The 27,349-nt window shown below is 40.8% G+C and overlaps 1 protein-coding gene across 5 annotated transcripts in view; it reads left to right on the top strand.

Moving 5' to 3' along the window:
• PTPN14 (protein tyrosine phosphatase non-receptor type 14) overlaps nt 1–27,349 on the top strand; it is a 113,504-nt gene that overhangs the window by 66,994 nt on the left and 19,161 nt on the right. For all 5 annotated transcript variants that reach the window (XM_005483016.4, XM_026791023.2, XM_014264402.3 and 2 more), the window contains 11 exons: nt 3,818–3,915; nt 6,066–6,133; nt 9,119–9,189; nt 10,831–10,918; nt 13,308–13,396; nt 14,973–15,060; nt 15,718–15,800; nt 18,147–18,204; nt 21,463–21,541; nt 23,193–24,682; nt 27,110–27,253. In XM_005483016.4, coding sequence (XP_005483073.1) covers nt 3,818–3,915; nt 6,066–6,133; nt 9,119–9,189; nt 10,831–10,918; nt 13,308–13,396; nt 14,973–15,060; nt 15,718–15,800; nt 18,147–18,204; nt 21,463–21,541; nt 23,193–24,682; nt 27,110–27,253 — 2,356 coding nt within the window. The remainder of the gene's footprint in view (nt 1–3,817; nt 3,916–6,065; nt 6,134–9,118; nt 9,190–10,830; nt 10,919–13,307; nt 13,397–14,972; nt 15,061–15,717; nt 15,801–18,146; nt 18,205–21,462; nt 21,542–23,192; nt 24,683–27,109; nt 27,254–27,349) is intronic.

The raw sequence follows: 27,349 nt of genomic DNA on the forward strand, positions 1-27,349 counted from the left end.
GATAATACTGAGTAATGATTAAGGTAAGGAAGTATTTGCCTTGTGGTTCTTTGTGGAAGTCACTAGTAAGAAAATCCTGAAGATGCAGTGCAATTAGTCTGCAAACCTAACCCATATTCTTACTTTTGTAAACCATCCTTTAATTTCTCTACAAAAACCTCACTTCTTGTGTTGGTCAGGCCAGGTTCTGTGTGGCTTGTGATATATGAAACGTTGGTTGATGAGGAGAATAGAAGTCAGTGAAATTGAGTTATTTTCTGCGTGTATCAAATAGCAACAGGGATTTTACATCATGCAAACAGTGGTGATGGAAGGGTGCAATGACTTCAGTGACATTATGCAAACACCCACATTCTTTTTTGAAGTGACCTGAGAGCAAATGTGAACCCTGGTCCTGGGGGAGGTCCATGCAGAATTGTTTGAGCAAATGGAATTTCCCTACATTTATGCAGCTCTAGCAGAGTTTGAATCTGGGTGTTGCAATTAAATTTTAAAATAGTACCCTTATCTCCTGCTCACTGATTCTATTGGGTTTTGGTGGACTTTTTTCCCATTAATGGCATGGATTGCCAAAATACAGATTCTAGAGTTGAGATGTTGTCTCATAGTCATGCAGTTGCAGCTTCTTTACGCTATAAAAATGTGCTTTTTGATGCCATGCATGCAAATACACTTCCAATGTTTTGTGTGTTGGCTAAATAGAGTTGTGGGAAATGATATCCTTATAATGATGGCTTTGTTCAGACTTGTTGTCCACTCCCATTCCCCTTGGAATTAGCTACAGGCTGGCAAACTGCAGTAGCCTTTATTATATTAAATACACAATGGCTCTGCTAGTAAAGTTTAACCCAGAGAGAGCAATGAAGGTGAGAGATTTCAGCCCTAGGTGACTCAGCTGTGGTGGTATCTGCTACTCTGCACTCCTCTGGTACGCCAGAATGGCTTTGTGATTAAACCTTCATAAATCTTAACTTTGAATTTTTTGTCTTCTTATTTGGGGGTGCAGATTGCAAATTTCTCTTTTTGTTCACTTTTCATAGGCTTTCCCAACTAAACCACCTAATAGAAGGCTTCTGAAATGCATGTTTTTATCTGCTGTCCTGGAACAACTTTCCTCAGTGAATCTATAGCTAAAACATTTTTAAAATGTTCAATTTCCCTCAAATTATAGATCTACTTTTGCAATCCAAGTGAACAAAGAGCAGTCTCACTTAGCATAGTGGTATAATAACAGCATTTAATTTAATTTCAGATGGAGGAGCCTCAAATCCCTGACAGAACTTGGGCCAATTGCTCCTCTCTTTTGGCTGGGCAGGGAGCCTGACCACAGTTTTGCAGCATGGCTGAGCCATGAATCTGTGGCTGGTGGAGTTATTAGAGCCTTCTAGTGGAGCTTCCTCCAGGGTAGCCTCCTCCTCTGCCTTGACGCTGGAATTAGCCACCCCAGTCCGTGCCTGGGGACAGATGTCCCAGTTCATGCTTTATTTGGACACCATGAAAAGACATGTCAGGGGACTCTTTAGGTAGATGTCACTTATCACCCTATCAGTCCAGGGTAAAGGGGAAGCAGGTACCAACCACAGGTTTCTGCCTCAGTCTTCTTCAGATTATCTTGGCAATTCCACTGAAACAGGTGCCAGAACCACAGCAAGTGATTGCATTTCAGTGAGTTTGACTGTGAAGAGTGGCAACTTTCTCCATGAGATTTTTTTCATGACAGGTACACCAGTTAATGTCAGAGCACTAATTGTGTACATCCCTTAAACTCTTACTGCATGCTAATCTATAATATATAATAAATCCTAAACTCACTAGATGATCTTTAAGGTCCATTCCAGCCCAACACATTCTATGATGAATAAAGTTATAGAATATTCCTAGTAAGATTTTTAAATGTGACCCCTTCCTGATGATCAAGTGAAACACCTGTAAATAGACATCTTTCTCAGGTTGTGGGTGCTGTCAGCTGTCTGTGAATGTGTAACTGTGTGTGTGCTCTTTAATTGCCCTAACATTTCTAACATCAGTATTGGGGGAGGAAACTATGCAATGTTTCCTCCTTGCTTTCATCAGATTCCTAAGGCCAGTCAAATGGCAACTCAAACCCCACAGCAATGTTTCTTTTGAAAGCCTAGGTCATAATATTTGATACTGCAGTAACTGCATACAGGCACTATATTTTGTTGATGCTTGCCTAAGCAATCCTTCCTGTGATTTGTCTGTAGTTGTGTGGACACTGTGGTTGAAATCATGGCTCCTCTACAGCTGGTGACTTGACTTCTGTACTGCTAGGATGTCACTATAAGTTTTGATATTGGTTTGAGTCTCATGTAGACTCTTACCACTGTGTTTGTTTTAACAATAGCCTTACTTTTATGGCAGATCCAGATTTTACTCTCCTTGTCAGACTAGAATACATAGATCGAGTGTATATATAGTGTGGATGCAAATAGCTGCTTTTGGGATCCAACACTTGCTCACCTGCGTAGTTGATAAAGCAGCTTATGTCAAGCTTCTATGAAAGCATGCATGTTTTCAGAGTTAGGATTTGGTCTCTGCAAAGGAGTGGAAAGAAGCTGATTTGTCTCTTGGACTGAGCAAGTGTGAAACCTGGGGCTGAGGCACAGGGCCCAGGCTGAGAAGCCATGTGCTTTTCAGCCTGCCTCTCTCAAGAAAATTTCAAAATCCTCATCAGTTTTAATCTTTATTGGGCTGTGTGAAAGCCAAATTTGAGCAGTTTAAATGAGATTATATTTTTCTTGTACCTCAACACAAACAGTAACACTTGCAAGCATAGTTAAAGGCAGCACAGTTCCTGTTCTGTGGGTGATGTTGCAATGGTTCTCCCTTCTGCTGGGGCTGGGAAGGTCACTTACACTCTAAAGCAAGGCCAGAACAGCTTCCCTGTGGAGAGGTTCGGAGGGAAGTTGGATGTGGTTGTAGCTGAGCATAGGTAGGAGTTTGCTGCCCACAGACTTTGACTGCTCTTCACTGTCTGCCTTGCAGAGCTTGCAGTCTCTGGGACTGGCTGGCGTGCTTGTGTACCAATTCTTTCTATCACAGTTTATCTCAAGCAATTATTTCTTAAATCCATGGCATTTTAAGTGAATGCCCTCCACTTTCAGTTTTGGAGGGAGAGCAGGCACGCAGCTGTAGGGTACAGTAACCTCTGTGCTGCTGTGTCTGCTCACAGCCTGAAAAAGCCCATTTGTTGGGTTGTGAGGTTCTTGATTTGGATCACCCAGGTGTACCCAGGGGTTGGAAGCATGAGGCTGAGTGCACACATGGACTGTGCTAGAAGCTATGTTTGCTTGGTTTCTGTGTCTTAGTCATCCTTACGCATGAAAAATGCCAATTAAAAAACCTTTTGTTTTGAGCCATAGTTTAAGGTAAATCAGCAGACCAAAGTGTATAGCTAAAACTCTATTTCTTCAATCAAAATGGTGACAATGGATCAAAAACAAGAGAAGAAACATGGAAAAGCCCCTTTTTGCACTGGGGATTGCATGGTCCCTATAAAATTTACAAAAGAGGTAATCTTCACAGATGTCCCTCTTCTATGTGATCTGGGGAACCCAAACTAGAACCTTTTATTTTCCCTTCCACCCATCTGGAAGCATTGCACAGGTAGGGATCATATTGGTTTGTTATGGTAACGAGGAGCTTCTGAAGCTGGCTACAGACCTGCTGTTCAACAGCCCGACCTGTTTGGTGTGATTTTTTCCTTCTTTTCCACAGTCTTTTTTTCTCTGTAAGAAATGTGCAAGCATACTATAATTTGTGCTCATTTGTGCTCTTTTTTTTTCTTTTTTTGTAGGTATCAGTATTACCTACAGGTGAAAAAGGATGTTCTTGATGGGCGATTGATATCCTCCTTCGAGCAGGGGATTCGACTGGCTGGCCTGGCAGTGCAAGGTAGGGTGATGTGACCCCATGGCCTCTGTCCAGGAATGGCTCTTGTGGTTTGTCCTTCATCTTGACTGGGCACTGAGGCCCTGTGTGACTCCTGCTCACAGCAGCTGGGTTTCCAATTGTTTCCGAAGTACAGGGGTGGACTGCTGTGGATGAAACATTCACAGCCTCAGGGTGGGAATGAGGGACCACATCACAGTGCTCAACTTTCCTATTTCTAAAATTCATGCAAGCAGATCTCAACAGAACACCAGTTCTTCCAGCCCTGACCACGGAGTACTTTGCAGTAATGAATTTGCTTCACGTTCTCTGGTTTCAAATGCAAATTACATCAAAAAGCACGGCAGCAGCTTTAATTTTGCCTTTAATTAAAATCTCATTTTGCTGTATAGTGCTATATGAAGTATGAAAGAACACATGACCATAATTGTTATGTGAGTTATAAGTTAATAATAAACTACTTCTTACAATAAGATTTTTATTCTGAGACTCCTAAGGACATCAATAAAAGTAGGATCATAAAATTTGTGTGTGCAGAGGAAGAAGCCCTGTATTTGGGTAAAGTATGTTCCAGTCTATCCACAGCTGACTATGAGACCTTGAGGCAAAGTTTCAACAGTGATATTCTGTGCATGCTCTATGATGAGTGGGAAGGGGGAAGTGTGTGCATAAATAGCAAACATGAGGATCTGATTCTTGACAATTAAAGGTTCAATGGAGAGAAATGCTTTTATGGTCTTTTTTTAAAGCAGTAGAAATGCTGTGTTTGTATCTTAAATCTTTGCTAAAAATTGAAGGGAAAATGTTTCTTGTCAAATCTTGAAATGTTCGTCTAATAAAGGGAAATATGTCTATAAGATTATTCCATAATGAATAATTTAATTTAGGTAAATTAAGATTTTCCAGTGTGTAAGTTAGGCCTCAATAGATACTGAATATGTTTTTGGAGCTTTTTCCTAATTTTGAGAGTGAATCAATCCTACTGTTCCTGACTTTGTATTACTTCCTTTGTCCTTTGCATGTGATGCAACCAAAGGTATTTGAAATACTTATTTCTTTTAAACTTGCAGACTCTGTTTTATGCCCATTTTGATTTCTTTCTGTTTATGTTAAAACATAACTCTGAGGTAGAAACAAAATGAAACTGCATTTTTGGCATCCTGCAATACGTGAAATTGTCTAGTAGCTTTGAAAGAATGTTTAGATAAAATGATTTATGGTGGGGATTTCCAGCTCCTATAATATGAGAATCTTGTAGATGGCTTTTGATCCTGTTCAATTAATATAAAATAAAAACCTCCTGGCAAGATACTCTTTTGATATAAGCTGTTGTATATTTAACAGATAGATAAATATAGGCATTGTTTGGGGTTTTAAAATGTAGCTGAGCCTTTAGTAAGCATTTCCAAAACTTCACAGTCTCAAGGACATTTGGACAAGAATTCTCAGCCTGACAGATGAGTGAATGTGAGCATGGAGATGAGTATCTTGTGGAGAGATGTAGAAGAAGCAGAGAAGTGAGGGGAAAGGTGTGGGCCAGTTAGTTAAACCAACACAGTGCCTGCACTGCTGGGTTGGCTGCAGAAGGATAAACCTTCCCCTATGCTGGCTATTGACAAGTTTTAATAAAACTGACCTGTAACGTTTTTAGGTTAAACCTAAACCTTAACAGGTTGTTAACCTTTTAGGCTGTAAAATTAATCTTTTGTTCAATTGTGTAGAATTGTAGCAGAGTTAGGTTAAATTTTCTATTTTTTTGCCTGGTCAGAATTGGAAATGGTGGAGAAGCAAAAGTGTGCATGATTTTTAAGGAGTCTGAGCAATCCCAGCATTTTTTTAATGGGGGTATGATTTTAAGAAGGCTACAGAAAAACAAGCTCTTGCACTCCTGATGGTTAAGCATCACAAATAGTCATTATATTAGGGATCAAAGAAAGAAATTACTTGTTGGCTGTCACTCGATCTCTGGTAATAACACTGTTATTTTCAGACCTCCATGTTAAAAGCTAAAGTACAGGCAAAAGTCTTTGTGCTGGGCTGTGGCTTCAGAGAGAACTTGCCCACTTGAAATTAAGTGTCTGTGCAAAGGTTGAGTGTGGTCTTGACATGTGTGCAAAGTGCCAAAATGAGTAATTGTGTTGTTTTTTTTCCAGCGGATTTTGGAGACTATAATCAGTTTGAATCTCATGACTTCCTCCGAGAATATGTCTTGTTTCCTATGGTGAGTTCCTTATCCCTCTCTTTTGTGGTCTTTTGTGAGTAATTTCTCCATGACTCAGAGATGGCTTTGTTGATAACAGAGTAAAAGTACCAGCACTGGACTAGTGAAAGCAAAGTTTTCTCCCTAAAACTTGATTGCAGCTGAATTATTCTATGCTGTGGTATGTCAGCCCATTTTCAATTCCTGTTGAGCCTCCACTACAAACTGGTGCCCACAAAAGAAACAGACATCTTTGAATCAAAAAAGAATTTGCAGCTGTTTTAGAAGGTATATAATAGCAGTACTGTGATATTAGCAACATGGCACATCAAGGGGATGTAAGGGCTGCTGCTGTATAAATGTTGTGTCACAGGAGAAGCCATGCAGCCACTCCTGAAGAGAGTGTGGATTTACATCAGCTGACTGTTGCACTCTAGTGAAGCCTGAATCAGGTCTTCTCAAAATGTTCTCCAGGGAACATTTGCTGTAATTTCAGTTTTCATTTGGAAACTAGCAAATAACTTGAATGTTTAGGGAAGGAGCTTAGGTCACTAATGATGTGGAAATGCCAAGCACTTGCAGTTTGTGACATTGAGGTTCTCTGGGTGGATGAATTAGAGAAGAAAAAACCCCAAACAAATGCCTTTTGAAGCTAAGGCTGTCTTTGTCTTAGATTAACAAGTGAGCATGAGTATTTAGTGTAATCTTCATAAATATAAAAGATTATGGAATTCTTTCGAACTGGAAAAAATATCTGGAAGCAGGGTGGGGTTCCCATGCCCTGAGTGTAGCTGCCTGGAAGTCAAGGCATCTGGTTTCCCTCTGCAATTAGTGGAGCAGTAGAGGGAGAATGATTCATCTCACTGTAATTTGAAGGCTTGAGAAGCATTTCATCCCACTTACCCATGCTCTTTGCACAGGAACTGCAGTGGACAGTTCATCTTAAGTCCAAAAAGGTGACATCTGCCTGGTGTCTTGAAGTGAAAATGCGATTTTGAGCCACTAGATAGTTCAATACAACCTGAAAAAAGCAGAAGGAAGATGGGAATGCACAGAGATCTGAATATGCTTTATGTAGAATATGCATGTAAAATGTGGCTTCAGTATTAACCTTTCACTAATAAACTTCTGTTATCTTCTCTATGGGGCAGAATTTCTTTGGTTAGCCATCTTATCTATTGATAAGTAATTGATGATCTTGTGTATAGCTGATGGCTTATGAAGTCATGTATGATAGCCTAAATGGGATAGAAGATGGCTGAAAATATACATGGAGAAAAGTGTTGTCAGGGAGTCATTTTGTAAATGAACTTCTGCAAAGTTCTTTCAATACAAAATGAATCAAAGAGTGGTTTGAGTTGGAAGGATCAGAGTTTCAAGTGCCCTGCTGTGAAGAGGGACACCTCCTCTAGTGACCAGGTTGCTCAGTGCCCCATCCAGCCTGGTCTTGAACACTGCCAGGGATATGCTGGTACTATTTTTCTGTTCAGAAAAAAAATAGGGAAGGCTTTAGGTCTCTAGATAAGCTTTCAGGTGGTTAATTTCTCTGTGGTTCAGCAATTTACTCTTTGGGCCCATCTCAGAGCGTCTATTTTTGTGTCAGCTGCCTCCACAGTAGTGTGGTCAGCTCTCTTCTGCTTTGCATGTTTACCATTGCTTTGTGGTATTTTGCCTTTCATCCATGCAACTATTGCTAAATTTAAGAAGGTCTGCAGAGTGTCTGCTTCCTACACCTTCAGAAGCCTACTCTTAAATCAACTATTTCTATAGACATTTCTTTAACTACTTCTCTCTTTGCTCTTTGGGGAGGATGGATGACCTAAAAGTAAATATTTCACTGCAAGTTCAGTAACAGTGGCTAAGTGCTGTAGATACAAACGAATCCCTAAGCACGTTGGGAGATTTGAGTGAATTTGGGGCATAGAGAAAGCCTCCACTGAGAACATTGCTGTAAATTCATTAGTGAAGTGAGCTTGTGGATGAGGGAGGGGCAGCTGCGTTCGTGCTGTTTGATCTTGTGAGGCTACAATGTGTGTCAAATGGCATTTCTTCAGCAGTGAAAAGAACAAAGTTATGTACACAGTACACCCCACAGGTGTGTGGCTGTGCATAGGCATGTACCATGCCATTTTTCATTAGCACGCTACCACTTTCACATTTTTTTGTGGCAGAAGCAAATATCAGAGGGGAGGGCCTCATTGAGCAAGAAGCAGTGTATTTAAGTACATTACATGCAGCCTTAAGGCTTTCTTCAGTAAAAGTAAGAACTTTGAGGTTTTGCAAGAAAGTTTTTCAGCTTCCTTTTTTTGGCCTTGAATTTATGAGTAGACTTCCTTTATTAACTTGCTCCCAATTATTTCAGAATTGTTTCTACCGCACATTATTAAATTTGGAGAGTATAAAAATTTCTGCTAAGAAATGTGTTGCAAGCATAAAGTAGGTTTTAATGCATCTTGGAAGAAGTAGCATAAAGTAGGTTTTAATGCATCTTGGAAGAAGTAGCAAAACTCAATCCCTTTAACGTGAGGAAGGGAGTGTCTGTATGTTGCAGGACAAAAAATACTTATTAATTCATGTTCCATTTTTTTAATTTTCATAAAATACTCATGAATTCTTTTTCCATGGTCTGTGTATTATATTGTTTTTAAAAAGTATATATTATTTTGTAGAATTCCAAATTTTTTAAGGATTTGTTCAGTACTTATCCAGGACAATGTCTGTACTCTGTATTCTGTTCTCTATTTTGGAATAATAAGGACTTTACCTCTATTTTTAACAATATCTCTTTACTCTCTCAAAAGAAGGTAAAAAAAAAATAAATCAGAGCTTTGTGTTCTTCTCACATATTTTCAGCATCCCATGCTTTGAATTTTCAATGCGGTCAGTGATAGGTCCTCTCTCTGTTAGTACAAGTCTTGAACTGTCTGCTGTCATAATTTCTGTCTGCCATATTATCCTCTCTCTCTTTGGCTGACTAGTTTTTGATGCTGCTTCATGTTCTTACAGGATTGGACCCAGGATGAAGCTGTCCTGGAGGACCTGACTCAGAAGGTTGCCCAGGAGCACCGAACTCACAGGTAAGCTTGACATGATAAAGTTTGTGCTATTTAAAAAAAAATAAAAATTATCATCGTTCTAGTACTTCCCTGCCTCCCCATGCATTCCTGGCAGTGTTTAACTAGCTTATCTTCATGTTGCTATTATGCTTTGTGTCACTGGATTTTTAATTAGTCTATCACAGAAGATTATCTGCCTCTTGTAAACACAAAATGGCTGAGGAGCTTAATCCCAAATAAACGAGCATTTACACCCTTGAGTTTAATGAGCATGTGTAACCCTATGGTGCTATGCAGTAGACTCCTCTCTCTGATTTCATTTAAACCCTGATGTGAAAGACCCTGTGACTTGAGCAGTGGTGATCCGAGAGCCTCTTACAAGAGGAGGGGGATACAAATGCTCTCAGTGTAATGGAAATGAAAATAACAGGAATTGGGCTTGAAGTCTCAAGGAGAGGACACAGTATAGTGTAACTAGTTAATGAGCCAGGAGTGTGTGCATTTAGTGCTTCACTAAAAAAACCTTCTTTGTGAGCAAGTGTCTTTCATGTTGTCTGGGTGTTTCAGTGGTGGAAGTGTTCAAACCTCCAGAGTGCTGTTATGGGAAAAAATGGCAGTGCCTACATGTCATATGCAATAGGAATATTATGTGAAGGATGTTGCATTCCCCATTACATGAGAGAAAGTGGTTGTAAAAGGACAAATACCAATCTCTAAGTCTAAGGCCATTCTCAGTTTTGAGTTTCAATGCAAGCCTGGGCCTTTGATGCAACCAAAGGAATAGCTTCCAAGCTGGCCATGAACAGGCCTGGTTCTGTTCTCTCCCTGCCATGGGCTGCTTGTGTGATCTTGGTTAACTCAGACTTGAAAGGAAAGATTTCCCACCTGCTGTGCTCTGTAGTGCTATTTCTGCAACACAAAGAGCAAATACTTCCTCTCACTTCAGCAGGTAGATCGTATTCCACCTCCCTTCTCCCAGGTATTTGGTTCCTATATTTCTGTTTGTAAGCTGTGGTAAGGAGGAGTAAAGAGGAGAAAAATTAATAGTGGCTTTTTTTGGAGCAACCTGCAATCTATTCTGACCTGCTTTTGAGAATTGAAATCTGTTTGAATTCCTGAGCTGTGACAGGAGCATGTGTAGACACGTGTGTAAAAGTTTTCAACTGGTTTGTTCTCTCTTATGAAAGAGAATCTGTTCAACTTTTGGATTTAGTGCCTGTGTTTTTGAACAGCCAACTTGAAAATGTAGGTCTTTCCTTTTAAGTCATTTTAGGAAGCTCCAGTGGCCTTGTATAATATTCAGGCAGATTAGCACCCCTATGGTTCAAGTTGTCCATCCAAAACTATCCACAACCTGGTGGTTTAATAAAGCCTGGAGAAGATTTTATGTGTGGAAGAAGCTGAATAACGTGATCAGTTCTGTTTGTTCCTCCTGTCATTTGAACTGTGCTTTGTACCTTAGCTTACTGACATTTACTAAAATTTTCCCCCTTGCTGAAAATGATCCTAATGTTGAAAGCTATCTTTGTGTTGTGCATTTCTTGCCAGCGTTTCCAAAGTGTCTTCTCAAGTGGTTTGTGAAACTCACATTTTTTTTGCTAGTATTTCTGTGTGTGTGTGTAATATTGAACTATTTGCTGCCTTTTGTTAATGTAATTGCAGTGGCATTACAGCAGCAGAGGCTGAGCTAATGTACATCAATGAAGTGGAACGTCTGGATGGGTTTGGACAGGAAATTTTCCCTGTGAAGGTATGTCAGTGTACATTATAAAGGAACCTCTGAATCAAGCGATGCAGAACTCTGCAGCAACCTTTGGTCTGCATGCAAGTCATGTTTGTCCAAAAGAGACAGGACTTGTTTAACTGCTTCAAAGGGTGAAATGGCTGCTGGTATTTTGAATGGACATTGCAGCATGAGGGTTACTTAGGCTTACAGTGCTGCTTCTCTTCCATGAAAATCCTTTGTACAGAATAAGAGATGATCCTTGCCTTTCTTTCACATGCTGTCTATGGCAGAGTGGCCAGGGCAAATGAATCTCAGCTCTGGTAATCTTTAACAGGATAGGAAAAGGAGACCTTTTCATGTCTTTCTAGGTTGCTACTTAGAAAGCATTAACTTCACTTTTCCTTAGTTTCCTATGTATGCACACAGGAATTCCTCCATGCATTTTTAATAAGGGGGAACTTCAGGGATTATTTTGCATTTGCAGTCACTTTGCCTTCACTGGAAGTTCTATCCTGCCATGGATTGTCTCGATTTGTGGCCTTATGGAGCACATACTGCCATGATAAAATTGTGCTGAGAAACTGAAAACCACTGTAACCAACATGACCCATTTATTTTTGCTAACCTGCCCAGACACCATAAGTGGTGAATTGTGAATGGTTTTCCTGCTAGTTAAAGATAACTTGGAATTTAAAACCAAACCCGAATGCACACCAAACAAAACAAGCTTCCTGCTTGAAGTCAAAATTGATCCTTTGGCACCAATCTTAGAATTGGCCTGGAGAGGGGGAGCTGAATGGCAAAAAACTTTCAACCCACCAAAAAAATTTTGGAATGTTTATTGCCAATGAATGAATTGAAAGCTCTCCTCAAATTAATTTGGAATTTGCTGCACACTACTGCAACAGATTCCTCTGCTGGAGGTGCCATTAGATATTATTGCATGTGTCTGTAAGGTAAGTAGGAACAGCAGACTGGCTACTCTGCAAAATGGCAGGAAGGTGTTAGCCTTGCATTCAGGAGCAGCATGCTAGCCATGGACACAAACAGAACTGCATTCAAAGGGGAAAACAAAAGATTTCTCTTTCTTCCCAGGTAGAAAATGTTATTACAGTTACGTGTCTTTCTTTCCATGCAGTTATTTGTGTGTATACACACTCACACGAAGATATATTACTTGAATGTTAACAAATACATACATTTTCCCCCACGTATTCCCAGTCTTTTTGCCTTGTTAAACTCCCTGTGGCACAAGGCAGAAGAATGTGTTCTCCTCTAATCAGACTAAACTGCTGACTCTCAGCTTGTGGATGAATTGCCAGCCATGGTTAGTTAGCAAAAGGGCCAGCACTCAGTAGTTAAACAGGTGCAGAGACTCCATCGTTGCCTTCTGGGGATCAAGCACAGCAAGGCCAGGAGAACAGCTCTGGTTCTAGACCAGGAGAATAGCCTGGTCTATTAAAATGCAGGGGCATCTGATGGTTTGTACAGTGTGTGCAGGCGTAGTTCATTAACTTCTCTCATATCCTTTCTTCTAGCCATGCTTTCTAACCACACTCAGGGTGTTAGAGTGATTTCTGTTTACCACTTTAAAGTGTGACTCAATTACTATATAGGCAGCTGAGGGGGAACTGTTCTTGCTTGTTGATAAATGTAGAAAAACCTCTTTGTCAATTGTATTTAGCTTTTGTAGCAAAAAAAAAAAAAAAGGAAAAGGCTTTTTTAAGAAAACAGATTGCAAAATGGATCGAGAGCATGTGGTTTTTCAAACAGGACCGTGCAAGGAGACATGGGTAGGTGCAAAAGCAATAGGACTTCTTAGAGTCCACTGGTTTTGCATTGTTTTTATGTGGCATTTGCAGTTGAATATTTAACCTAACTACTGAAAATCAATAGAAGATGTAGCTGCACAGAGATGAAAGTGCTTTTTGGGGTGACACGCTGTGAATTTCTACATGGAGGACTTAAAGGAGGAAGTGTGAAGGGTAGAGCTTTCGAGAGGGATTCCATCTCCAGGTGTGGTGTTCTGAAATCTGTACATGTTTTAACAGATGTCTGGAGAAACACCATGACTGTGAAAGAGAGCTATTGCTTTTCCTACGGGCTCTAGATAGTTGCAATCACAAAGACAGGGCATGTGGGATATTATACAGTGAATGCCAGTTTGTGGTCTGCATGCTCTTTGGGAGAGGAGAACTTGGAGGCCATTTATCCTTCTTCTGCTCTCACTAATCAGCACAATGAATCCACTTAAATGCTAACTGCTCTTAAATAATGAAAATCAGAGTCCAGTCAAGCTGCAAAATATAGGTTGGTCCTGCATCCACAATGAAGGGCTTCTCTTTGGTACTTCAGCATGCATTCCTGTAAACCTATTGACCAGAGCATTTATTAAATTTTCCTTTCTCTGCAGGATAACCATGGAAATGACATACACCTTGGTATTTTCTTCATGGGCATCTTCATAAAAAACAGAATTGGAAGGACAACTGTGATCTATAGGTAAAAATGAGGGTCTTTTATATTATTATCCAGAGCTGTATGTGTGGGATTTTTTCCTTACTTGCATATGTGACTGTAACAGTGCCAATCCTCTAACTAAGGAGTAGTAAGTTTGCTGTTTTCAGGATTGGTCTCGTGACCCAAAGAGAGATAAAGAATAATTTCTGATGTCTGTGAATGGGTTGGATGGCAAGAAAGTTGTAGTAGCCTGTCATGTATCTTGTTCTAGTTTACAAGGCTTTGATCCCTTTTCTTCTCTTGTCTTTGTCTTCTTCTTTGATGCTTCTGAATGCAAATCTGCTAAACCTCACAGCTGGCAGCCTGGGAGCTCAACACTTCTGAAAATCTGGTTGCCACATTTAGGTGCCCCACTAAAAAAATGTTCAACTTTCTTATTCCGTGATTTTGAAAATCATGGCTGTGTCACGTTATTGTTTCTTCTGCAGTTTATTTTGGTTAATAAGAATGACTTATCCATTAACTTTCTTTTGTGGGTTTGTTTTGTATGAAAATGTTGCTAGAAATCTCCATGGTTCCAGGGAGGACAGTTTTGCTCTTCTTTGCTACTCTTCTAGTGGGTATTTTTATTACTGTTGCTGTTTACTTGAAGTGGATTTTTACTAATCCCGGTGATTAGAGTAGGAATTTTGTGCAGCCTAGAAGTTGTGAGTTTTGAGGTGCACTGATTTTCAGTCAGTAGCTAAGGCTTATATCAGACTTCAGCTGGAATTCTGGGGGGAGGGTTGCCTTAAAAGAGCTTTCATTAGTCAGCTTAAAAAATGTTAGCGCTCCCTTTTCCCCTAGCTCTGGTTTTGCATATGTAATTTTGAGAAGGAATTAGATAATCCTTTAATTGGGCCAGGTGACAAAAGCAAGAAGTTTCTTTACATGTAGAAATGAGAGTTGGTGCTGGGATTCTAACTCTCTGGAAATATGCACTGCAAGCATCCTGCCATGACATGAAGAGGAATGCATGCTGCAAACAGAACAAACAAGTCCCTTCCATACCCGTGGATTGCATGCAATGTACGCAAATGTCTGTCAGCTATTTGTAAGGAGATTATAACTCAGATCTTGGGCAACCTGACTTGGGAAAAAAAAAAAAAAAAGATTGCAAACATAAGGCCAGAGTATTAACATGGTATGCATAGCCTACATAACCATGTTGTCAACTTAACCTTCTTTAGCAAGAATTAGCACTGAATGAAAGGTGGAAACAGCATTTGGGGAGGAATGACACTTAAAATAATTCTGTTACATGTCACTAAAATCAATCAGTTCCAAAATGCTACAGTTCAGTAAAATGGTTATCATTACTGTGTTTTCAGTGTGTCTTCTATTGTGGGTCTTCAAATTCGTGTTTTTAAAGAGAGCTTTTAACTCTCCTGCTTTGGGTTAAGAGCTGTTTAATCAGAACCTGATTTCCTTGTTTTCCTGACCAGGTTTTTTCACCAAAAAGTTACTGAAAACCTTTCCCATAAAATGAGACTGATGTTGACTAAAGGATTCTTACTGTGTTTGTGAAATGTTTGAATGTATGTGTTGGCAAACTCCAATGCATTTTTTTACTCTGCAGGTGGAATGACATTGGGAATATTGCTCATAACAAGTCTTCAATTGTTCTAGAGTTGATCAACAAAGAAGAGAATGTACTCTTTCACACAGTAAGAAAAAGATCTGATCAGTGTCATCATGAAAGCTACTTATGTAAAACTAAACCTTTAAAATTCTTTTTTCCCAGAGAAGCTCACTTGCATAACACCACCCCCCTCACATTCCTGTTGTACTTTATGCAGAAAGAGAAATTCATTTCACTACTAATTTCTGTGTTTTCTTCCAATCATCCTGAAATGTCCTATGCTGGGAAGTCTGCAAAAAAACTGAAGTGCCTTTAGAATGGCATAAATACAGCAGCATAAGTAGAAACTGGGCATGAGCTACCCTGTGTGCACATACTGCAACTCAGAGGGCCACGGTGCTGTTCTGTGCTGTTTAAAATCACTCCACATCTGCCTGAACCAAGGCCTGTACAGAAACTGGACCAGCAAGCCTGAGCCATTTTATTGCTGCAGTCCCCCCCTACCGTGCCTTAGCAGAGGAGTGGCAGTGTGTAAGTGCACACCACTGGGTTCCAGTAATCCTATGCCTTCAGTGCTCTTGAGACCACTAGATGTGCTCTTGGGAGCCAAATTCCATGGTAGACCATGGGCTCATGGGAGACCTTACCCAGCATTCCTGCAACTGGATTTTTAAAAAGCTTTTGTCACTTCTTGGTAAAAATAACAAAATTTTTTTTTTCTATTTTTGTCTCATTTTTAAAGGACGATCTTGAAAATGCTAAATATATTTCACGTCTCTTTGCATCAAGACACAAGTTTTACAAACAGAACAAAATCTGCACAGAGTGAGTACTCTTATTTCACAGTTGCTTTCTGACACCTTGCTTTGGAATTGGTCTGAATTTTGGCGTGACTGGTTTTGTTTGGTTTTGGGGATTTTTCATATTTTCTTTTTTTTTTTTTTTTTGGGGGGGGTGATGAATGTTTTTAATATTGGATTTTTTTTGGGTTTTTTTCCTAGTCACATATGTCAGTTATTCTTCTCCCCTTTCCCTTTTTTCTGGTTTTGTTTTAACTATCAGCAAGAACAGACGGTTGGGAATGAAATTTCATTCTGAGCCTTCTGAGCTTTGGTGCTCCCCATGCAGCCAAATCCTACAGGGAGTCTTGAATTGAAGGTCTTAGTGTCTGCTGTTGATAGCCCAGAGTATTAGCCTAAACTGGAGTGAAAGGTGACATAGGTCAGCATGTCAAAATGTGAGCTGCAGCAGCAGATGCACTGCCCATGCAGCAGCTAAAGGTGCTGGAGAGTGGAGGCTGTCATCTTCCAGTTTGGGAAGGATAATTTATCTGCCTCTTATGCATGCTGAACGAGGGAGGACACCCGGGTGTGTTAATCTGCGTCGCTGTGCTGCCACAACACAGCAGAGATTGTAAATCTAAACCTGAAGTCTCCTTTAGGCTCTGGTTTGAGCACTTTCTTAAAAACTGGCCTTGAGCTAGTCCTCTCACACAGGTGGATTCCTTCTAACTGAAGGAGGAATTCATTAGGCTTTAGCTTTAATTCAAAAGTCTGTTTCCTAGCTGAGATGTTTGATTTACACCAGCACACATTTTCAGATTGAGGTAAATTTGCCTTTCAAAAGGTTAGAGTTTTGAGAAATTTTCGTGGTGTGCTGGGCGTGTATAACAGAGAACATTAAATTCTTGCAAAACTTACCATGAAGAAGTCTCATCTCTATCAACAACTCTAGTTAGAGCTCGACATCCCATCTGTTCAGCTGGGTAATGCCATCTGTTGGAAAATAAAGCCAAAATGGTGAGGGGAAGATTGGAAGGTCTTTCACGTGTGCCCACATTATATTGACATATGGTGAGTTAGAGCACAGGAGAGTCCAGAGAGGTGAACTGCTTTGAGTGATCTTTTCCCTTACAGAAAAGAGATGTTGGTTTGATTTTACATTTGCTTACAGTTCCTGGGAAGTGAATGAAAGACTGGAAAAGACATTTTTTAGCAGCATGTAATGGATTTCAATAGTCCAGTACTAAATTCAATTTTAATGGTTCTAGAGGAATTGAATTCAAAGGGAGCTCCTGATTGTTTTCCCTGTGACAGTCAAGAAAGAAAACAAAATACCATAGTGTGTCACCTTGGGATATTTCCCCTTTGAAGCTGTGTTGGGGTCAACAGAGAGAACTTTCTGTTACCAGTCACAATCCAGACTGCAGAAGCCATAGCTTTTGATCATGTTTCTTCCTAAACACTGAACCATAAGTATGTGGGTCCTATGAAAGTGTTGTGTATAGCAGATTCACAGGCCACTTGCAGATATTTGGACTAATAAAGGTAGGGGATGTCATGAAGTCAAAGAGTGAAATAACAAGTTTCAATGTATTTTGGTCATTAGAACTGCTCTCCTGACCATGGTCTCATGTGGTACAAGCTTGTGTGCTAGAGCTTCAGATATTGATGACAGCATATGCCAGTGTGTTTTCTAGCCAAATAATTTTCCTGCCCTCTGTGTTAAAGTGATAATTGTTTGTTTTCCTGTGTGCCTTTCCTCTAATTGCACATAACATCATTCACCAGATCAGAAACTGTAAGAGGACAAATTCCACCTTTCCTCTCTTCACGTAAGCACTATATTTCTACCTCATTTCAACTTGTTTCTTTCCCTTCCTCGTATTTTTTTATCTCCTCCACTCCTTGTTCCTTCCACTGCACCTGGCTACTCTAACATCGTATGTGGCTCTGCTAGTATTGTCTAACCAGATGTTTTTTTTCTTTTTCTCCCTGATCTGTGTGCATTGCTTTGGAGTGATTGCTATCAGATTGATAACATTGTCCTTGTGTTAATGTTCACATTAAGTCACCTGAGACTGTACCTGTCTGCCATGTTCAGGTTTTTTTTTTACTTAAGAGACATGTTGAATTCATTTTGAACGAGAATTTTTCTTTCTTGTGTTTCCAAGTGAGCCAAATAGGATAATGATCAAAAGGCATGTATAGTTTGGAATGGGAACATTTCCTGTATTTAAAGGAGAACCTGAATTATTTTCATTTATTCATATATCTGAAAATCTCAGTAATGAGCAATATGAACAGATTCTTCACATCTTGTTTTTCCCATTCATTCTTGACTCAGAATTGAGATATTGTGGTTTCTATCATTTCTCTTTTTCCTCCACAGACAATCAAATTCTCCTCCCCCTATCCGACGGCGGCCAACCTGGAGTAGGTCATCTTTGGTACGTGCCACTGTGGGGTCTTTATGAATATCTATACCATTTCTGATGGGATGAGGCATTGTGTAAGATGAACGACTCTCTAAATTTCAACTAAGCCCATTAACTCGTTTCTTGTTGGCAATATGGTTGGAATGAGTTTCAAGGGTGTGACTGCCCCGATTGATTAACTGGATAATATCGCCACTGAGTAGTAAAAATTACAGTCTTCAAGGCGTTATATTTTTATTTGCCCTACAGAAACTGAACATCTTTTCTGCTGCATTGAGGTTATTTCAATATGTAGAGAAAATAATCCTCTGGAAAGGATTTGAAGCGTCTTGTTCTCTGTGCATCAGATCTAGTCGTTACAAAATGTTACATTTCGCAGTTCTTCAATCCTCATGGTTTTGTATAAAGACTACTTACAATTTAGCAGCTTCTTGGGTTAGGACCCTGTTTTATGTGTGAAGTTACCATTAATTGAAGTTAAACTATTAGAATCAGTCAGGATTGTGATTCAGAGTTTTTCTCAAATTGTTTTTATTTCTATTTAACTAATCCCAAGAAACACTCAATGTGACAAAACTGGGTGTTTTTTCCTGAAATATTTACCAAAAAAATATCATATGTTAGTCTTTTTTTTTTCTTTTCTCCTGTCTGTTCTAAAGAAACTCTTTTTGGAATAAATTTTAACATCTAGCATGTCGGTATTTTTTAATCTTATTTAACAGATTCTGAAATTCTGTAACAGTAGCACTGCTGGTTCCTTGGACAGAGGGCAATATTATCTCTATGCAGGTTGCCAGTTTTCATGTGTGGTATAAGTTATACCTACTTTGTAGACCTTTCCGGAGTGAAAAGTCCATTACCCTGTTGCTGCCTGGCAGAAGGGTGATGTGGGCAAGTGTTTTCTTGACATTTCCCCACAGTGTGGTTACAGTTTGTGAAAATGTTCCAAAACTAGGCTTAAGCAGGTACTGATTTTAAGATGGCTTTATCCTTGCAGATTTCAACACAGGTTATTTCCCTGTGTGAGTGTATAGAATCCATTAGATCTAAAAGTTGCACTCTCTGTGTCCCAGGCACTGGCAGGAAAGCTGCTGTAGCTGCCTCCAAATTTCTTTGTCTTTCCTTTGTTAAGGTGTTTCTAAGGTGTCATGATGCAATATACAGGCTGTGTATTGCATTCTCTGTAGCATATTTACAATATTTTTGGTATTTATGAGTTAAAACCCTGGAAATGACTATGAAAAACTGAAGGTGAAAAAATGAATGGTGCTTGGCATTTATGCTACAGCCTCTGTAATATCATGAGGGGGAAAAGTGAGCTGCTTTCTAAATTATATATGAAAAATGGAAATCTGCTCTTTCAAAAGAAAAAACAAATTGTGCTCACACATTTTTTTTTTAAGCATAAGCATGCAGCAAGCTTTAAATCCCCAGAATCTCAGGAAGATCAAGAGGAAGAATGTGGGCTCATCAATTGAAAAAAGTGCACTGGGCTGCTGACTGCTCACAGTGAACTTTCAGCTGCCTTTTTCATAATTGTTCTGCTAACTTGTTGGAACAGTTCTCTTTGGGAGGAAAAAAAAGCCCTCCTGACTGTTGTCTGAACTGCACATACCTTCATACACCTACCTATTCATTTGTCTTGTGTAGCAATAAATCAGAAGGCAGAAATGGGAAGTGAAGTGGAATCTTTGGGGTGAGGCTCTGCCACTTCACTAGGGATCATGTTCTTTACTTTCAGATCAAGACCCTTTATATGGTTTTGGCATGGTTTCTGCTGTCTCTTTTTCCTGTCAGACCACCCAGCAATGTTGGTTTTCCAGAAAAAAAACCCTCAGTGTAGGAGATCTTAATATAATGGTATGTTTAATTACCTGCTTTTTAAAAAAATACAAGTCGTCTTTAATTTGGCTATTGTTGTTCTGCAGACACCAGGGTTCTCTTTTTCAGAGGAGGCAGATGGGCCTTAGAAATAAAAATTCCAGATTTCTTGCAGGTGCCTTTCATAACATTGATCACAAAGAAAACTGTCTACTGCAGATGTGTGCATTCTTAGCAGAAGTCACTTCTCTTTTCTTGCACTTTTTCTCTGCCCTTCATTTGTTAGGCTTTCCAGCATCAGCTCCAGCCTCAGTTCCTCTACTAAAATTGTCAACAGCAGTCTCCTTGGCCCAGGTTGTTCAGTGAAACTAGGATTTTATACCTTTGGAATTTGTTCTTGTGGCAAAAATACTTCTTGCTGTTTTCCAGCTCTGGCTTAACACACCTATTTTGTATGCAAGAATTCATACCGAGCTCAGTATCTTTGATTCTTATTCCTTCTCACCATTTACATGGAAAATGTAAATCTTACCCCTTCCCCACCCCCTCTTTGCTAGCAAACTTGCAGGGTGCTTATTTGGTGCATGTGCGCACAAAGGCAGATTATGTGGGGTTTTTTGCCTTGGGCATCCACAGTATTCCTTAATAGTTTGAGCTACGTGAATCAGCCTGGATGAAAAGCCCTTGTTCTGCTGCTGAGGAGGACACATTCATGAGGCAGGAGTGTCTTCCTTGTCTTTCTGCTTACTTCATTTATTGAAATATGTTTTCATAAACTTTGCTCAGTGACACCAGACAGGACATTGCAGTGCAGGTGGCAAAGTAGAATTGCAAAAACACGTTGTTTTACCAAGGGACAAAGCTGGGGAATACGGCGTCAGCTCTGATTTATTTTCTGTAAATGATCCTGCTGATTTAATGCTGAATTGCCCCCTCTCAGATTTTCATTTAAAAAATTCTTTCAGTGCAGGTTACTGGAGTAAACTTGAATTCATTATCTAAGGAATTCAATGTTTGTGTAATTTACAGAGTTATTTTAAGTCCATATGTGGTCTAATTGCATGTATAACATTGTCCTAAGTCCTTGAATTTGTTCCATGTCTGCTTTTGTCCTGATTAGGTGTCTGTTTTGTTTGGGTTTAATTCTTCAAGGGCAAGGGCTTTTAATAAAAATGTGAAGAATTTTAAAAGAGCTGAAATTGGGGATGTTGTTTTCTGAAGTTGTTGAGCTTAAAAGAATATAAACTGGTCAGTTTTGGACTCTGTAACAAAATTTAGCAAGCAATTTACAAAAAGTTATTCTCTGTTCTATAAGGAGCTGCCAAGAGGTGTTTTTGGCTGGGTAAGAAGGAGCAGTATTCAGTGGAAGGGGCACAGAACCATTTTTCCTGTTTCAGTTGCAAAAATTGTGGCTAATGCTTTTTTATTTCCTTGTGCTTTTTTTTTCAGCCAAGACAACATCCTTTTATACTGCCTCCTATGCATGTCCAGTGTGGAGAACACTACACTGAAACACATAATTCACAAGGTACTTAGAGCATATATTTTCCCTTTAATGTACTTCAATTTTATGTGTATGCAAAGAAGCTCCTAAGCCTTATATCCAGATTTATAATGCCATCATGGTCAAATGGGAGCTGCTGCTGCAGGAGAACTAGCAGTTTTATAGTTAATGTTGCAGTAAGTCTTCTGTTTGAAGTCCAATTCCAGTTTTCAAATTTCCCTAAAATATCTGCGTGTGATTATATGGACCTTAAACTTGGTATTCCAGTTCAGTGAACTGAAAAAATAATTTCTAAAGGGAGTATGATGGCTGTACTCAAAGGCAGTGCCAGCTGGGGCCAGGGAGAGAAACCGAGTGAGGGAAAAGGAGACAGCAAAAAGCTTTTGCTGTAGGAGAAATCATGATGTCCTGTCCATGAAACTGTATCTGTGCACAACCTTTTCTGCTGATTTTTCAGCACCATCTGCGTGCATTGTTAGCCTTACAGACACAAGGAGGGTTAACTGTTTTCAAGCCCATATTTGACAAATAAATTCTTTAAGAGGTTGTGCCGGGTTACTTTGATCAAGTCTGGGAATGGAGCCCAGCCCCTAAACAGCTTGAGTCTCACACCCTTAACCACCCCACCTTTTGGAATACACGTAGCCAGGTCTGCTAGGCTGCTGTTCTTTGCAATTCATGAGAGGTACAGCTGAAGTACTCTCAGCAGCAGGGGAGCTCTCAATCATACCTGTTAGTGTTTTGGGTTGTGGGATCTGATTATTTTTAAGGCAGAATTTGGTAAGTTTTGAAAAGAGCCATTTAGTAGCGTTCCTTGCATGCAGTATATTTGACTTAGTGGCTACTGCTGTTCTGCCGTGGAGGTCAGGCTGTGAAGAGTAATCTCAATTTTAGAAGAATTATAAAATTATCTTAGTTTTACAACAGACTTTTCTACATTTTCAAAGAACTAGCTGATTTCAAAATTTAGGAGTACTGCCCTTCTCTTACAAGATTTTCAACAGGGACAGACACAGTAAAGTTGTGATCCAGGATATGATCTTTATTGTCTTGATTTCTTCTCAGGGCTTTGCTGAAGTGTTTAACATTCTGTAGTGCATCTGCAGGGTGATTTGTTGTTTGGGTTTTTTTTTTCCTTTTTTTCTTTTCACTGAGCTTTGATCACCCAAATGTGTCTTACTTCAGATCCTCAAAACTGTTGATTGGTCTAAAGTAGGATTTTCAATTTCACAGTCCTCTGCTACTCTAAATCTCAGACAGCCATGTATCAACAGAAGAGACAAGAGAATGTTTCACGTTAACCATATGCTTGCAGTGCTGGAGTTTTAAGGTGCCAGCATCAGTAAACCCTTTCACGATGCTGAGGGAGGAAATGCCCCTTTATTCTTCCTTGCCACCTCAGGCAAAAACACTTCCTCTCTTTCCCCTTTCATGTTTCCCACAGGGATCTGAACTACTACCATGTTTTGCTAAGTGTTGGGAATGTTTATGTTGGTAGCTTTGCTTTAGTTCTATTTTGATGGCTCAAGGATGCTCCCAAGACCAAACATTCCCTGCATTTGTGCACTAAGCTGTCTCTGTACTCACTGGTGCAGACTGCATTTGAAGCTTTGTTAGCAGTGAATAAATCCTCGTGGGTTAAAATTATCAACATTTCTCTTTCTGCTCTACACAGATAGCATTTTCCATGGAAATGAAGAAACTTTCTACTGTAGGTCTCAGACCAGTTTGGATAGGTGTCCAATGGACTTCAGCTACTTGAATGGTAATGGACCCAATGGGAGTGTATGCAGTGCCCACAGCATGAACTCCCTCAATCGCTCACAGAACTTCATCCAGGCATCTCCAATGTCCTCAAATCTGAGCATCCCGGGGAGTGACATCATGAGAGCAGACTATATCCCCAGCCACAGACACAGTGCAATCATCGTCCCATCTTACAGGCCAACTCCAGATTATGAAACTGTCATGAGGCAAATGAAGAGAGGGGTGATCCAGATGGACAGCCAAAGTCAGTCTTTGAGGAATCTCAATATTGGAAACACACATGCTTACAACCAGCCAGAGGACCTAGTTTACAGCCAGCCTGAGATTCGAGAGAGGCACCCTTACACAATCACCTACGGACCCCAGGGGGGTGCCTATAACAAGCCCGTGGTCCCGTCTGACCAAATGAACCCCAACAACGCTGCCCAGAACAAGGCGGCAGCCAGCGCCATATCCCACACGGTCAGCACCCCAGAGCTGGCCAACGTGCAGCTGCAGAGCGGCCAGAGCTACAACACCACGCACATGCTCAAGAACTATCTCTTCAGGCCCCCGCCTCCGTACCCGTGCCCGCGCCCCGCCACCAGCACGCCCGACCTGGCCAGCCACCGGCACAAGTACGTCAGCGGCAGCAGCCCCGACCTGGTCACCCGCAAGGTGCAGCTCTCGGTGAAGACCTTCCAGGAGGACAGCTCGCCTGTGGTGCGCCAGTCGCTGCAGGAGGTCAGCGAGCCCCTCATGGCTGTGAAGCACCACGCGGCTGTCAACAAGCGCCACAGCCTGGAGGTCATCAGCAATATGGTGCGCGGCATAGAAGCCATGGCCCTGAAAACTTTGAACGCCCCTCTGCCACGCAGGAACACTCTGCGGGAGCAGGTGCAGCCGGAAGAGCCGGTTCAGATGGGCCACGAAGTTCAGCAGGTCCCTCACTACCACCACAAAAAGACGTTTTCCGATGCCACAGTGCTGATACACAGCAGTGAAAGCGAAGAGGAAGAGGAAACACAGGAATCTGTGTCCCGGATAGCAGCCCTCCACGAGAACATGGAGTACAGTGCTCAGCTGCAAGCTGCCTTGGCTAGAATACCAAATAAACCTCCTCCGGAGTACCCTGGGCCTCGTAAAAGTGTCAGCAACGGAGCGCTGAGGCAGGACCACGTTAGCATTTCTGTGGCTGTGGCCAGGGCCAAGGCCATGAGGCCGGGGCCTTCCAAAGCCATCAGTGTCTCTCGAACTGATCAAGTGGCAGTAAATGGGTCTTCACTGGGGCCCTCTATCTCAGAGCCTGACCTCACCAGTGTGAAGGAGCGGGTCAAGAAAGAGCCGGTCAAGGAAAGGCCTGTGTCTGAAATGTTTTCTATCGAGGACAGCATTATAGAAAGAGAGATCATGATGAGGGTAAGTGCCTTCCTCTGTTGCAGTGGCTTCTTGGAAATTAGTAATCACACAGGTCAGCTTCCATCCCAGAAATCTGTTGGGTCAGTAAACTGCAGGGAATGTGTGGGTGGGAAGCTGTGGATTTGCTTAAAGTTGGGAAATGTGATATTAAGTGCCACATACAATTTGGTTTTGTGGGCTGTCAAGGGAGTTGATCCCATGCACTGCTTGGGCTTGTCTGTTGTCTCAGCTGTGGCTCTTTGGCTGGTGGCCAGACCTGTGTCTGACCCAGCTGAGGATGCCACTGCCCTGGCAGCAGTGCTGGCTGGAGATGGGTGGATGGCAGGGCAGGCATCTGGGGATGAGGAGACTGATGGCAAATCCCCCCTTGATGCCTGATTCCCTTTAGGATTTGAGGGCAGGGTGAGTCTGGAATGTGTTTGCTGAGATGGGGGGAGGTTGTGTTTTTGGCACTGGTGTTTTATTCCTCCTTTGCAAGCGTGTCAGGTGAAGTATCACATCACATAACGGCAACTCAGGATTTTTTTCAAATGATCTTTAATTCCCTTCCTGCCACTTTATGTAACATAGTTCTCTGAATAAAACCTTGGTAGCCCTAGAATATGGATTGTTGGTTTTGCCAGTAACTGAGGAACCGGATATCTAAATAGAGAAGCAGCAGATGTAGAGGCTGTGTGGTTGAGCATCTGGATTGTTTATTTTGTTAAAAGTGCACTCAAGTATGAGAAGTAGGGCTCTGTTAAACTTGCACCAAATTTAAAATAAGAACTATTTCAAGGCAATGACAGCAACATGAGGGGTGCTTTTCCCTTAGTGACCTACACATATACCTGGTGTAGTGCTGTAAGCAGTGCAACTGCAGTCACAGAAACTCAAGTATATGCTGTAGCTCTCATTTTCAGCACCGAAGTCTGAAACAAAACAATTCCTGAAACAAATCAGTAAAGCACCTAAATGGCCCAAAGCAGAAAAGAGTTTGTAGTTTACTAGATCAATAACTCGCTATATTTAAATACTACTGTGTATTCAAAGACATTTTCTAAACATATCCATTGCTGTTCTTGTCCATTGGGAATCCTTATGCTGATGTAACTGTTAGCAATACAACCTGAGCTACTAAATTGCAATATGGAGACTGAGTTTAGCCCTTGACAACTCCTAAATGTAAAATAGAAAGTAAAAAGGACAAAAGGGAAGTAAAGGGGCAGCCTCGGCATTAAGCTTTTAAGGTGGTTTCAGCCTAGATCAGGAACCTTGACATGTGTTGACATTCCTTTTGCCACAGGAATCAAGTGTGATATTAATGGTAATTTAGTGACCTTGATGAGCACAGACTTTCTTCTGTTTCACCTTTGAAGTAGTAAAAATTAATAAAGTTCCCAAACAAAGGGGAAATACTTGCATTTTCCTGCTTTCACAAAGTATAAAAAGAAGCCAGAGTGGGTTTGGATGTTTGTTTCTTTGCTTAGTGCTCTGGAGGAACCCAGTAGTGAGGAAAAAGCTCACAAGCTTTTTAGAAGTCAAGGCATATGCATATGTCTGAGGGCATTCAGGTTCCATCATGTGTTTCTAGGAGCTGAGCTTGGCTCATCTGGTGACCACAGCTTCCATATGTGTGCTGAGAACCAGGCACCCCTTCTGCTTATTCCTCCTTCCAAAGCCAACAGAAAGAGCTGTTAAGGAAATGGAATAAAATATTCCTAATTTGGGCACTTCTGGGGATGCTCTGTCTTTTTTGATGCTTCAACTCCCAGTGGCATAAGGAGGAGGCAGCAGGATGAATTTAAAATTCATTCTCTGGTTCTCCATGTCATACCATAATATGATTCATGAATATGATAAATAATATCCCTCCCTGGCTGCTATTATGTTCAGTTTCTGGGACATGCAAGCTCAGTTTTTAGTGCAGAATTTATCATGGGTGCTGTTTGAATCACCATAAAAACTAAGTGCATCAGAAGACTTCTCATTTTAGGCATTATCATCACAGAAGAGCAACAATGGCCTGTGCTTTAGTGTTTGTTGTTATAGATTGAAATTATTGCTTTTCAAAAGATGCCCCAGGTATCTTGGCTTTGGTAGTGCTACTTTAACGTAACAGGGTGATGCTTTGTGTGTCCTGCATCCAGCAAAATGTCTGCAGGAAAATGCTTGAGATTGTATTTGTGTGTCTTTTGATGGCATGTAAATGTATTACATGCTGGGATTGCTTCTTTGAAATTAAAATTCTGTGCTCATGTAGGAGCAGGCCTTTGAGGAATAACAGGAAGAATAGAGGTTGTATTTGAATTTACGATGCTAATGGTGATCATCTGCATTCCTTGGCCAGAGAGTTGCAGATTTTGGAGATTAAAAAAACATTCCAGCATTTTACTGGCATTATAAATAATCACACAGAGATGAAAACGTGCCTTTTCTTGCCAAAAGAATCTAGAAAAGCAGAAGATGGCAGGCCTGGAGGCCCAGAAGAGGCCCTTGATGTTGGCAGCACTGAACGGACTCTCAGTTGCTAGGGTTCCAGTGCCGGAGGACAGCCAGGATGAAGTCACCAAGGTGCCAATGGATGAGAGGGTAAGATGGAGCCTCACGAAATGTGGCTTGTTCTCTTTGTTCCCAGCAGCATGAAGTATCTACAATACTAAAATCTGATTTAAAATGTGAAAAACA

This window comes from Zonotrichia albicollis, chromosome 3 (assembly GCF_047830755.1).
Source record: "Zonotrichia albicollis isolate bZonAlb1 chromosome 3, bZonAlb1.hap1, whole genome shotgun sequence".
In the NCBI taxonomy this organism is placed as follows: domain Eukaryota; kingdom Metazoa; phylum Chordata; class Aves; order Passeriformes; family Passerellidae; genus Zonotrichia; species Zonotrichia albicollis.